This window comes from Anabrus simplex, chromosome 1 (assembly GCF_040414725.1).
Source record: "Anabrus simplex isolate iqAnaSimp1 chromosome 1, ASM4041472v1, whole genome shotgun sequence".
Lineage (NCBI taxonomy): Eukaryota > Metazoa > Arthropoda > Insecta > Orthoptera > Tettigoniidae > Anabrus > Anabrus simplex.
In genome coordinates, this window is record NC_090265.1 from 1,372,967,290 (window position 1) to 1,372,981,463 (window position 14,174).

General features: G+C 43.7%; 1 protein-coding gene across 1 annotated transcript in view; it reads left to right on the top strand.

The window, feature by feature from the left end:
* The first annotated feature begins 2,025 nt into the window (after nt 1–2,025).
* LOC136859314 (prolyl 4-hydroxylase subunit alpha-1-like) overlaps nt 2,026–14,174 on the top strand; it is a 618,020-nt gene continuing 605,871 nt past the window's right edge. Inside the window, exons 1-2 of the mRNA XM_068225775.1 lie at nt 2,026–2,314; nt 6,635–6,887. Coding sequence (XP_068081876.1) covers nt 2,026–2,314; nt 6,635–6,887 — 542 coding nt within the window. The remainder of the gene's footprint in view (nt 2,315–6,634; nt 6,888–14,174) is intronic.

The window sequence follows — 14,174 nt, forward strand, 5'->3', positions numbered from 1 at the left end:
CTGCGCAACACTTAAGGAGGCGCCGGTAAGCGCCAACTGCGCGGGGGGCCACCCGGCCTCCCATCGCAGTTGCCCAGTCTACCGGGCCATGGCGCGAGCAGAGAGGAAGGAGGCCCGGCGTCATGACCCACCCCCTTCCAGGAGGCCCCCGCCATGCGGGCTTGGCCTCATTCTCCGGGATCAGAGACTGGGTAAGAGGGACCCCAAGGAGGTGGTGCGGTGCGGCAGGCCCTAGTGGTACTCGACGCATGGCTCCACAGCCGGCAAGGCCCGCGCTAGTCAAGGTAGTGCCCAGACGGTCTGATCCCCTGGCAGATGGAACGGCGAGACTATGGTTCATGGCTAGCTTTTCTCAACTAACACAACCACTGGACCTTTTCCAGCCCACATCCTTGCATGTGCTATCACAAGATGCTAGGTTTTACATGTAGGCTATTTCTCTTTTCTGCCTATGTGGTTTTTCCCTGACCCTTCAATACCATACTTCAACACCACCTTACCTAACACAAACTCTTGCCGTGGTAACGTGTCTGACATGGAAACCGGCAGATACTCCTTGTATCACTTCCCACTCTTCCCTGCTATGTCTTTCTTCTTAGACTAATAGCATGTCGAAGGCCATGTAGATTGAGTCGTTGGTCACGCGGGGGGGGGGGGGGGGGCGGGCTTGGGGGCTCCCCCGAAAAAATGCCTGCAGTTAGTGAGAGTTAGACTGGGTTAGTGAGTGAGTGAGTGAGTGAGTGAGTGAGAGTGAGATTGAGGTTGCTGGTGAGAGTTAGCGAAGAGCGCAGTCAGTGAGAGCCTGGGCTGAGGTGTCAGCCTGATGAAGTATCTGTCTGTTGGAGCCGAGGACTCGTTCCTGTTTCCCTGACGTTGTGTGTGTGAGTCTCTTGGGGCAGGCTGCTGGAGAAGAACGTTGGGTGTTCCGGAGCAGCGGTGACGACGGGTGCAGACTGCGAACGGAGTTCGACGGACTGAGTGCAGCTGTTACTATCCCGACCTGTGTGAATTGCCGTGATTATCGAACTAGCGTGATACAGTGCGGACTGACGTGTGTGTGTGTGTGTGTGTGAATCTGTAATTATAGTGCTTAGTTAATAAATCTTAGAAATAGGTCGCTACCAGGTTCTGTACTCATTTATTTACCTATTAACCCCGCCAACGTGTGACAGTATCATGAGATATCTATGTGGTACTAGAGATTTAAAGTTGTGTTTCAAAAATTGTGAGGAGTCAGTACAAGTGTTCTGTGATGCAGATTGGGGAGGAGATACTGAATCTAGAAGATCAGTGAGTGGGTATGTAACCACAGTGGCAGGGGGAGCAGTATCATGGTATAGTAAGAAACAGAGTTGTATTGCTAGATCTACCATGGATGCTGAATACATGGCAATGGCAGAGGTATCTCGAGAAGTAACTTGGATGAAAGATTTGCTATCAGAGCTAGGGCTGGAAAGGTTTATGGATATATCTTGTAAAGTTTTTGCTGACAATGCAGCAGCAATTAAATTGAGTAAAAACGATATTGTGAGTGAAAGGTCAAAACATATTGACATCATGAACCATGTATGTAGAGAGCTAGTAGAAAAGGTGTTCATTTAGTTTGTATATTTAGCATCAGAGAGAAATGCTGCATACTTGTTCACAAAGAATTTATCAAGCAACAAGCTTAAGAATTTCTATAAGCTTATAGGTTTGCAATGCGAGGATAATTGATTGAAGTGTAGTATTTTTTTTTGAGAAAGGAGGGAGTGTTGGAATGTTGTGGTTTTCTCATAAAAATAAAACGTCATGTATCATATCTTGTATATATCTTAAGGAACACATATAAATTTAGTCGAGTGGTTTATCTTAGCTTGCTTTGTTTTTTGAACGTTTGAACTGCTTGGTGTGTGTGATGCTCAGTTGTAGTCAACAGCTCGAGTTACCTCTCGATAGTGATAGCGTGCGGACGTGTTGACAATCATTGTGACGAGGTTCAGTGGGAGGTTTGACGTGTGGTATTAAGAGTGTGCGAAGTAGACTATGGCAGCGAACAGTGGGGGTGAGGAAGCTCCTGACCCCTCGAAGTTAGTTGTAGTGCGTGAAGGATTAGTTCGTATGGACCAGGATGTAAAAGATGGTTCTAGTGATCACAGTTCTAGTGATAATAGTGATAAAGTGAGTAAAGTGAATAATGAACTGCAACAAGATAATCGTTCAGATAATGTAATTGGTGATCAAGCTCCGAAGTCTGTGACACAAGAAACGTATCCCAGTTCCGATTACGGTCCCTTTATTGTCTTCGTAGAGTCTAATACATCCCAGAACATTGGTAATATGCATCCAATGACATTGGGGCGTTTTTTTAAGAGAATAACATTCCAGGGATTAAATCTGTGGCTCGAAGGGGCAGAAATAGAGTCCAAATTGAATTTGTGTATGCAGTACAATCAAACTCATTTCTCATACATCCTATATTAGCAGAACTTAATGTCAAGGCGTATATACCAAGCTGAAATGTGTTGAGAGTGGGTATTATAAGGGAGTTGAAAAACCCCTATCCGATTCTGCCATCCTCAAACATTTTAAAACTACTGTGACTATAAAATCTGTACAGCGAATTAATCGTAAGATAGTCAGTCAGGAGGGTACCCAGTACGTTCTCACGGGATCCATTAAAGTTGTATTTAGAGCCCAGAACCTACCCCAATATTTCTCACTTTAGGTGGAACCATATAATTTTGCCCCACAAATCTGCAAAATACACTGAAGAAAATGGAAATTGCAACATCATGAAGGCATTGGTCGTTTATGTTGATTTTCAAGATATGGAACGATGCCATGTAGGTATGTAAACGATCAAAGTTTGAGACCCATTGGATTGTTGCTACAGGTCTCCCCACGTGATTGGTCGCGGAGGAATCAACTCCAGTATACGGACTCTGGTGTAGCGTAGTTGACTTGCAGTCTGTGCAGTGAAGTGTTCCCCATCAAACATGCCTCAACGACAGAGACGAGCACGCTATCAACAACTGTCACCGTTTGAGAGGGCTCGGATAATTGGGCTGTGTGAGGCTGGATTATCGCCAAGGACTGTCCTTGCACATGTTGGCCGACAGGCATCTACGGTACAACGTGTATGGCAGCAGTGGTCAAATGAAGGTACCCACACTCGTAGACCTGGCACAGGCCCAGCGCGACAGAAAACTGTGAGAGAGGATCGCCGCATCATTCGGATGGCCCGGATGGAACCCCATGCAACAGCAGCGCAAATTCGAGCAGCTGTTGTACCCCACGTTACACAACAAATAGTTGGTAATCGCCTGCGTGCAGCTGGCTTACGAGCCCGTGTCCCTGCAAAAGGTGTTCCATTGACCCCACAACAGCGACGTGTAAGGCTGGCCTGGTGTCGAGAAAGATCGACGTGGGTCGAGGAATGCCATAGGGTCGTCTTTAGTGATGAATCGCGCTTCTGTCTTGCCCGCAGTGATCGCCGGAATCGTGTGCGCCGACGTACCGGGGAGAGGGGCCGCCCAGATCTTATTGTCGAGAGGCACACAGGGCAAACACCAAGCATTATGGTCTGGGTATCTATTGACTTTAATGTGAAATCACAATTAGTGCTTGTTGAGGGCACTATGACTGCTCTACAGTACGTTGATAGGGCACTCAATCCAGTGTTTGTCCCTATGATGGCGAACATTGCTAATGGGATGTTTCAGCAGGACAATGCCCGGGTTCACACTGCACGCATCTCCAGAGAAGCTCTCCACGACATCACAACCTTAGAATGGCCCGCCAGATACCCGGACCTCAGTCCTATTGAGCACGTGTGGGACATGATGGGTCGACAACTGGCCAACCGTCCTCAGCCACTCACAACTCTGGAACAACTGACCCGTGCAGTGCAGCAAGCTTGGGTTGCAATTCCTCAGGAAGCGATCCAGGGCCTTATTGACTCCATGCCTCGACGAATTCATCAATGTATTGCAGCTCGTGGTGGGCTTATCCTGTATTGATTGTTGTACAAACTTGCGATCAGAGGGACCTGAAAGTGTAATAATCGAAGCACAACGAAACACTCGTCCTGCGTTTCCAATTGCAGCAATGTAGCACCACTCCTTCTGGGTGTTGCAATTTCCATTTTCTTCAGTGTATGTCATAGATATGGAAATGTAGATAAGCTTTGTCGGGCGACGAGTCCTAGGTGTGGGCGTTGCGCTCTACACCATACGACAAAAGACTGTACGGAAACATGCTTTCAATGTGTCCATTGCCAGGGACCGCATTCGACCTTACCCCAGAATGCCCGGCGCAACAGCAACAAGCGCGAATTAAAAGGATAATGAGTGCAGATAATCTACCGTTCAAAGAAGCAGTGAAGAAAGTGCAGCCTGCTGACTATAACCCAGCTGTATATTCACAACAATTTCCCCCTTTAACTCGGGAGACGTCGCCGCCCACACAAGAGTATCCTAGAAAACGAAAATTCACTCAAGTTATTATGCAAACACCTAGGCCTGTGCCCCCCTGCCTCCCCGGGATATGACAGGGAAGTGTACTATAATTTGATCAGGACTCAGATTGCACGGGGGTGAACTATTCAAGATCATCACATTCTTCCACTATTCCTATTCCGCCACCATTGGCTGCAATAGACGTAACTGCTACAACTAGTAGTGCCCCAATGGCACAGCCGATTTCTTCTATTCAACGACAACGAGACCATTTATCAAAACATCACACAGCTCGTTCAGTTATTGGGTGATAACTCAACACTCGCACACGCTATTTATCAGTTAAGAGACAGAGTTAACCACTTCTTCCAGTGTTATGATCAGAATAACCCAATGGAATCCTAGGAATAATGTGAATAAACGACATGAGCTATATACACTGATTCAGGAAACGGTACCACATTTTATTACACTACAAGAAACCTGGTTTGAACCTTCACAGAGCATTGCTTATCATAATTATACTGTCGTTCGTAATAACGGCCAGGATATGGAGGAGTTGCTTTTTTTGGTATACTCTTCCATGACATATAGACCTTTACTGACCATTCAGACAATACCCCAAACGTATGTAATAGGAATTTATTATAAGTGCATTTTACTTGTGAATATTTACTGTCCACCGGACGTGTTTATCACCGAAAGGCAATGGGACCAAATTTTTCAACATAATTTACATCACTGCGTAGCCAGGCGAGGGGGGAGGGCAGTGGGGCCGGGCCGTTTCCTGAAACTAGAGCGAGGATCAGCCGTTGTTTTACGTACGGTACGAACAACTTAACAACGTACCCTGAAATGTTAAATTAACATAGCGACAAAAAATCTACTAGCAAGGCTCAATAGGGCCGTACATAATTCTCCATATTTGTACTGCTTGAATGAAAGGAAAACACTGTAATACGCGGGGATATTTCCCAGTAGAGGTCTCAGTATTGGGAATGTAACCGTGTGTTGACAAATGTCAAGACATGATGGAAGGGGCAATTAGCAAGGGATTACTCAGTAGGGGCCGGAACGTGATCACCGAGATAACGGGGGCCACGGCCAGAAACAGTTGAAAGCTTACAACATCGTGTCAGCTCTTGCACATCGATTCCCGGAAACAACAATATCCTAGAGATCCTCGGGTTTACCGTGGTTGAGAGATGTGCTACTGTATGTTTAAGTTACAGCGTTGGGAAGACTGTGTCAGGATTGTGAGCTGCACTTAGTTCCTCATTTTGTGCCATATAAGTTATTTTTTTAAGAAGGGCCGTTTTATCACTGAGAAGCCAAAACACTGTGCATCCTCGGTAAGTTATGAAAAAGTTTCTTTTAAATTCTAACAGAAGCAAGACAATCGCGGATGCGTGTCTAAGTTCGATAGGTAGGCCTATATATTTTGTCAAATGCCGGGGAACTGAGTGGAACCTTAAATGGCACCATAAAGACTATTTTGTAATTGGCGGGCGTGATAACTCAGTTCCAATTGTTCCATCTTCTCATCAGGACGGCCCAGGCTTGAATCGCAGTCAATGGATGAAACATATTTGAAAGGGGAAGTCAGGTTCTATTGATACGGATTCTACTTAAAATACTAGATCCCGTCCCTTACCTTTCTTTATAGTTTCGAGCCCTAACCGCATCAATTATGGTGGTGTATTTTGAGTATCCAATTTTTCTTCGGGTTTACTTTGACCTTAAATGGTGAATGGATGCAGTAGCGTACCCACAAAATAATTTCAGAGGATGGGGTGTAAGTCCAGGCCAGTAGCGTGGATACAACTTTTCCTTGGAAGGGGTTGTGAAAAGATTTTTAAATTTTTATTTAGAATTTGCTTTACGTCGCACCGTAGGTCTTATGGCACGATGCGAAAGGAAAGGGCTAAGAGTGGGAAGGAAGCAGCCGTGGCCTTAATTAAGGTACAACCCTAGCATTTACCTGGTGTGAAAATGGGAAACCACGGAGAACCATCTTTAGGGCTGGTGACAGTGGGGTTTGAACCCACTATCTCCCGGATTTAAGCACACAGCTGTGCGCCCCTAACCGCACGGCTAACTCGCCCGGTGGATATAAAAAGAAAACCAGTCCTACCGAGTGCTGTGACGGAACTTTAGTAGGTATTGATGGTTTTGATTGTTATCATGTTCTAAAGGATTGTTGGAAATTCTGCTGTGTGTGACGGTTATTGCGACGTTGCTGGTGGTAGGAGCTATAGGAAAGAACCCGGGTCCAAATCAGGGACCATTCGGTTGGGAGGAGCTTGAAGAGATGAAGAGAGTGGTGAAGGATGTAAGAAAAGGAGAAGAAATAAAGGAAATGTTGCAGGAACACCGGGCAACCCAAATTAAGGAGATGAAGGACTTGAAAATTTTTATAAAAGAAGAAACTGGAGGAGTAAATGACAAGTAAGTGGAGATAGAATATGAGGTAGGGAGTTTGAAAAAGAAGGTGTTGATACTGGAAGAAGAATTGACAGCAATGAAGAGAGAAGTGAGGCGAAAGAGGAACGAATCAGCAAGAAAACATTTGTTTGTGTACGGTGTACCAGAGAAAGGAGTAGAATCAAAAGTTGAATTAGTATTGAAAGTTGTGAACATAGTTTCGAATAAGATAAAGATGAACTTCTCTGAAGTAGATATAGATGATATACATAGAGTCGGAAGGAACAAGGGTCATCGGCCGGTGAAGATTAGATTAATTTCAACCCTGGTGGACTACATAATTCTGAGGAATGCCGGATATTTGAAGGATCGAACTTTTATTTGAAGGCTGAGACAGAGAAAGAAGACAGGTTGCGGCTGGAGATCTTAAAACGGCACATGTGGCGGGCTAGAGCGCAGGGATTTCGAGCCAAGATAGTGAGGAGGTGTTTGGTGACTTCAGGTAGAAATTGGTCCTGATCGTGGACACAGGTGGAACTGCTGAGGATAGATGCGAGGAGGAAATGAGTTGCAGAATTCGAGAGCAGGATGTCATCAATGGGAAGAAGTAAGAGAGAAGACGGGACTGTGGTGTCTGCGGTCAGATGGAGACCTTGGTGAGTCAGAACAACGCAGGAAGGACTGAATCAACAAATATGACACGAGAACGAGGTGAAGTGAATTTAGGTAGTGAAGAGGTGTTGGGAGGAAAAAGGAGTCAGGGTAGTAACTCAACCTCCCCGAATATGAGAAATGTAGGAAGAAACTCGGAGAGAAATTAGGCGTTAAATAAGGGGAGATCGTTAAGTTTAAAAGATCTATGGGGAGGAAAAAAAGGCTGTGGCACGGGAAAGGGGAAGGAGGAGGAGAAGAAAGGAAGGGAAGTGGAGAGGGATGGGGAGGAGCCACAAGGAAGAATTACGAGAAGGGGGAAATAGTGAATCACATAAGCATAGAGAGGGAGGGGAGAAAATAAATAACTAGAGATGGTGATAGGGGTGCTGAATATTGAGGGGATGATGGGGAAGTTAGGGAATAAGGAAATTGTGGATTTAGTGAAAGAATTTGAGATAATTGATTTAGTGGAGGCGTGGCTAGGAAAATGGGTTGAAATTAAATGGGATGGTATAGAGTAGTTAGTGAACGTGTTAAGGAAAAAAATAGGGAAGAGGAGCTGAAACCTAGGGGGCATAGTAGTTTTTAATAAGAAACGAGCTAGCTGAATGGGTGGATATGTTACAGAGTGGTGTTGAGGGAGTAGTGTGGCTGAGAGTAAAAATGGGGAAGGGGGCATCGGAAGCATTTTTTGTCTGGACCTGCTTTATAACCATCCGTGCGATTCAGTTTATGCAAATAAACAATTCTTTCATTGTACAAGAGTGCCCACTTCATGCATTTGACGGTGGTCTGAAGACTCTACACCAAGTGACACCATGTGCTCTGGAATGGTTGTCAAATTTGGATATTTCCATTTGATTATTTGTAAACTTTTGTGTACTTGTACAACCATTCGATATATATATAACAATTCTTTGACGAACTGATTGAAGAAATAAACAGAATTAAAGGACTGTATGTAGAAGATGGGGTGAATTTATTGGGGGATTAGAATGCGAGAGTGAGCAATAGAGTACCGGTGTACAGGAAAGAAGTAAAACCAGACGGGGGCTGCAAAGAAGGAGTAAGGATAATGGTGTAAATAGTTATGGAGAAAGGTTATTAGAGTTGTGTGCTATAGAACAATTATTTATTTTAAATTGGTGGATGAAGGGGGATAGTATGGGAGATTTGACGTATATTGCAACAAATAGAGGGAGTGTAGTGGATATAGGAATGAGCTCAGAGATAGCGTTAAGGAGAATAATAAGTTTTGAGGTGTTAGGAAATTGGTGGATGAAGGGGGATAGTGTGGGAGATTTGACGTATATTACAACAAATAGAGGGAGTGTAGTGGATATAGGAATAAGCTCAGAGATAGCGTTAAGGAGAATAATAAGTTTTGAGGTGTTAGGATGTGGGTTAACGAAAGATATGCCTATTGAAATAAAACTGAGAACTGTGGTTGAAGAGGAGAAGGGCAAGATGGAGAAAAGTAGGGAGAGACATAGTAATTGAAAATGGAAGTACGTTTGGGATGATAATGCGAAAGAGAAATTGAGAGGGGATTTGAAAGTGGAGGGAGAAATATTAAGAATAGGAATTGAAAGGGCGGCGGAAGGAAATGACGTGGATAGGGTGCAAGAATTAATAGAATTGTATGGAGGGTGGTGCAGAAGGTGAGAAAAAGGGTAGAGGGAATAAACAATAAAATGTATGGATGGTTTGACGACGAAGGTAAAAATCCCTAGGCCTAGCCGGGAATCTAACCTACGGATATAAGCCAAGATCGAATCTGCCAAGTTGTAGAAAACGTCGTGGTAACGGAATTTTGTCCCTCAGAAGTTCTTTAACGTGTTAGTGGCAATAGTAGTGGGCTAGGTTCGATTTCTCTTGGCTCTGCTACGAAACTTAGTACGAGCTGTAACGTGGACTTTGCCTACCAAGCGAATGCTGCCCCGTCGTGTTAGGCGGCGGCTTACACATGACTAAATCCCGTTAAGATAATACTAGTCAGGTTAGAGATCATTCAAAATTCAGCTACAAAACAAGTGCACGTGGTTAGGACGTGTCATGATAACAGCAGTGAGAAGAGCTGCGGCAAAAATCAAGTGCACGTGGTTAGGATCTGTCAAGATAGCAGCTGACACTTTTCAAATTCCGCGCCCCTACGTCGTTAAGGTGGCAGCAATGTGGTTAGTGTCTGTCAAGATGGTGGCAGCTGTGAGGTTAGCCTCGTTCACTTGATCTAAATCCAGGTCAAAACAAGTGCACATGGTTAGCACCTGTCATCTTGACAGCTGTCACTTTTTCAAAATTCTGCGCCCCTGCGTAGTTAAGATGGCAGCGGTAAGGTCAGGACCTGTCAAGATGGCAGCAGTGAGGTTAGCCGCGTTCACTCGTTCAACAAGTGCACCTGGTTAGAACCTGTCATCTTGACCACTGTTAAAAGCACGTGGATTTCAAATTCCGCGCCCCTTATATGCTTGAGGTGGCAAGAGCAAGGTTAGGGTCCGTCAAGATGGCAGCAGTGAGGTTAGCGACGTTTACTTGTACAACAAGTGCACGTGGTTAGGACCTATCAAGATGACAGCTGTCAAAAGCACGTGGATTTAAAATTCTGCGCCCTCTACGTCGTTAAGGTGGCAGCAGTGAGGTTAGATTTGTCAAGATTTTAGTAGTGAGGTTAGCCGCGTTCACTTGTTTAACAAGTGCTCGTGGTAAGATCCTGTCACCTTGACAGCTTGAAAGCACGTGGATTTTAAATTCCGCGCCCACGTAGTTAGTAAAGGTGGCAGCAGTGAGGTTAGGCGCTGTCAAGTTGGCGGCAGTGAGGTTAGTGACGTTTACTTGTTCAAAATTCCGCGCCCACGTGGTTAGGACCATTAAACGCGGCAGCTGTTAAAGTGCACGTGGTTAGGACCTGTCAAGATGGCAGCTGTCAAAAACACGTGGATTTTAAACTCCGCGCACACGTAGTTAGTGAAGATGGCAGCAGTGATGTTAGGCGCTGTCAAGATGGCAGCAGTGAGATTAGCTACGTTCACTTGTTCAGCAAGTGCACATTGTTAGGACCTGTCTTCTTGACAGCTGTCAAAAGTACGTAGATTACACATTCCGTGCCCCTACGTAGTTACGTTGGCAGCAGTGAGGTTAGGTCCTGTCAAGATGGCAGCTTTGTTTACAAACAATAGCACGTGGCCGGTCGCGTGGTCTTGATGTCATGGGGTCAATGACCTTGGTCGGAGCAATGACCTCGAGTGCTGACTCAGCAGGAAAAATGCTGACTCATGATCCAGAACCGGCCTAGTCCTACTACTGATATCATCACTTATTCTATTCTGTTACGTTTGATTAACAATTATTGAAATAAGGGGCGTTCTCTCCTTTGAGTTAACATTGGCCTAGAAGATTTAGTGGTGATAATTCGTGTTCTCATAATTGTTTTCACCACTTCATGGTTGGCTTAGCCTACCGTGTCAACCCTTGGAATTCTCCTCGTTTTAATTTGTACAAATTACTGAATTAAGGAGTGTTCTCTACTTTGGATTAACATTGGACTAGGCCAGTAAGTTTGACATGCATTGTATGTAAGCTTTGGGAAAGCATTCTTTCTGATTATATTAGACATGATTGTGAAATTAATAACTGGTTCGATAGAAGGCAGTTCGGTTTTAGGAAAGGTTATTCCACTGAAGCTCAACGTGTAGGATTCCAGCAAGATATAGCAGATATCTTGGATACAGGAGGTCAAATGGACTGTATCGCAATTGACCTGTCTAAAGCATTTGATAGGGTGGATCATGGGAGACTACTGGTAAAAATTAGTGCAATTGGACTAGACAAAAGAGTGACTGAATGGGTTGCTATATTTCTAGAAAATAAATCTCAGAGAATTAGTGTAGGTAAAGCTTTATCTGACCCTGTAATAATTAAGAGGGGAATTCCTCAAGGCAGTATTATTGGACCTTTACATTTTCTTATATATATAAATGATATGAGTAAAGGAGTGGAAGGCTTTTTGCGGATGATGTTATTCTGTATAGAGTAATAAATAAGATACAAGAATGTGAGCAACTGCAATGTGACCTCGAAAATGTTGTGAGATGGACAGCAGGCAATGGTATGTTGATAAACGGGGTTAAAAGTCAGGTTGTGAGTTTCACAAATAGGAAGAGTCCTCTCAGTTTTAATTACTGCGTTGATGGGGTGGAAGTTCCTTTTGGGGATCATTGTAAGTATCTAGGTGTTAATATAAGGAAAGATCTTCATTGAGGTAATCACATAAATGGGATTGTAAATAAAGGGTACAGATCTCTGCACATGGTTAGGAGGGTGTTTAGGGGTTGTAGTAAGGATGTAAAGGAGAGGGCATATACGTATCTGGTAAGACCCCAACTAGAGTATGGTTCCAGTGTATGGGACCCTCACCAGGATTACCTGATTCAAAAATGGAAAAAATCCAAAGAAAAGCAGCTCGATTTGTTCTGGGTGATTTCCGACAAAAGAGTAGCGTTACAAAAATGTTGCAAAGTTTGGGCTGGGAAGAACTGGGAGAAAGTAGACGAGCTGCTCGACTGAGTGGTATGTTCCGAGTTGTCAGCGGAGAAATGGCGTGGAATGGCATTAGTAGACGCATAATTTTGAGTGGCGTCTTTAAAAGTAGGAAAGATCACAATATGAAGATAAAGCTGGAATACAAGAGGACAAATTGGGGCAAATATTCACTTATAGGAAGGGGAGTTATGGATTGGAATATCGTACCAAGGGAGATGTCCAATAAATTTCCAATGCCATTGAAATCATTTTAGAAAAGGTTAGGAAAACAACATATAGGGAATCTGCCACCTGGGCGACTGCCCTAAATGCAGATCAGTATTGATTGATTGATTGATTGATTGATTGATTGATTGATTGATTGATTATCCTTGTTGTTCTTGCATGTTGGTTTAATATTTTCTGTTTAAATTTGACTTGGGCGTGTGACACTGTTGTGGAAATTATGTTCTGGGCGTATGTGTACTGTGTGCTATTCTTTACCTAACCTGAACCTGTTACTGGGTAACACATTCTGCTCACCACTTGAGACACTGTGTTTATGTGTAACCTATTATAATTTTCCAAGGTCCTGTGTTAATTTAATTCTCTCTTATCTGCACTGTACTGTGTTAATTCATATACCCTCCTTCTGTGTTATCTTTTATTCTTATAACTACTCGTCACAGTGTTTATGTTTTATTCATATTAACCTCAGCACGTTACAACCTATCATTCCAAATTGTAATTCATTAAAAACATGTATTATACATTTTAAAATTTTTCATAGCCACTTGTATACATATTGATAGCGTTGGCTAAAAGACACGGGTCGTGCAACTGTAAGCTTCTATTCTGGACACAATGGGTTCGAACTTCAGTTAGAGCAGCTTTGAAGATAGTTTTCCGTAGATATTAATTTTCACAGGTGGCAGACGTATAGTCGCTCGAAAAAAATAATGAACACATAGTATTGTAAGTTCCTTGCATTTAATATTTTAGCAGACTTAATTTTAAATATTATCAACATATTCATCACGTAGTTACAAACCCTGTGGACACCCACATCGAACATTATACCTATAGGTTCAGTTGTTTCCGAGAAAAGTGTACCTGCGAGTAACTTATAAAATATCTTGCGCATTTTCATTTTCTTAGTCGCGTCTACTACCTGTCCACTCCAAACCTTTGTGTCCCAGAGCAGTCGAAAAACTGTGACGTTAAACGACTAGCCACATAAAAAAATAAGAAATAGAAAACGAGCGATTTGGCCGTGCCGTTAGGGGCGCGCAGCTGCGAGCTTGCATTTGGGAGATAGTGGGTTCAAACCCCACTGTCGGCAGCCCTGAAGATGATTTTCCGTGACTTTCCATTTTCACACCAGGCAAGTGATGGGCCTGTATCTTAATTAAGACCACAGGCGCTTCCTTTCCACTCCTATCCCTTTCCTCTCCCATCGTCGCCGTAAGGCCTATCTGTCGATGCCACGTAAAGCAACTTTTAAAAAAGTTGGGGAAAGAGAGACAAGCATACATAACATAGGAACACATATTTTTTCGTAGTACTGTGCTCAAACATACAACCCACAGGGGTCTCTTCCCGCATCGCGCTCACTTGTTTCTCTCCCTGTCTGCCTTCTGCGTGACGTCATGTGGTATGAGACAGCGGTTGCCCGTCCTGCTGACACGTATTACCACTACAGTCTAAAATGGTCATAAGTTCTAAACTATTCATGCAAATAATGTCCTGACAAGGTTATTGTAATCCTTATAAAATATTGGTGGAGGTCAAACAATTTATTTTAATGAGGAACTCGAGGATAATATCGAAATATTTATTTAATTTTAAGGAGTTACATTTTTTACCGCGGACTGTAGCATAAAATCGCTTCTAGAGGGCAGCCGGTTGGAAATAGGTATGTGCCATCGCGGACTTTTTTTTGTAGAGGATTCTATGCTCTACATTTCGTACGCTTACACTTGGGGTCTATCGTTGATGGTTCACGCAGCGTAAGCCAAGAAAGCAAGTGACCGACCGACATTTTTATCTCTTTCTACGTATTTACTGTATATCGGATCACAGATATATAGTAATTTTATAGTGGTTCACTACGTGAACAGTGTTCGTGTTGTCACTATC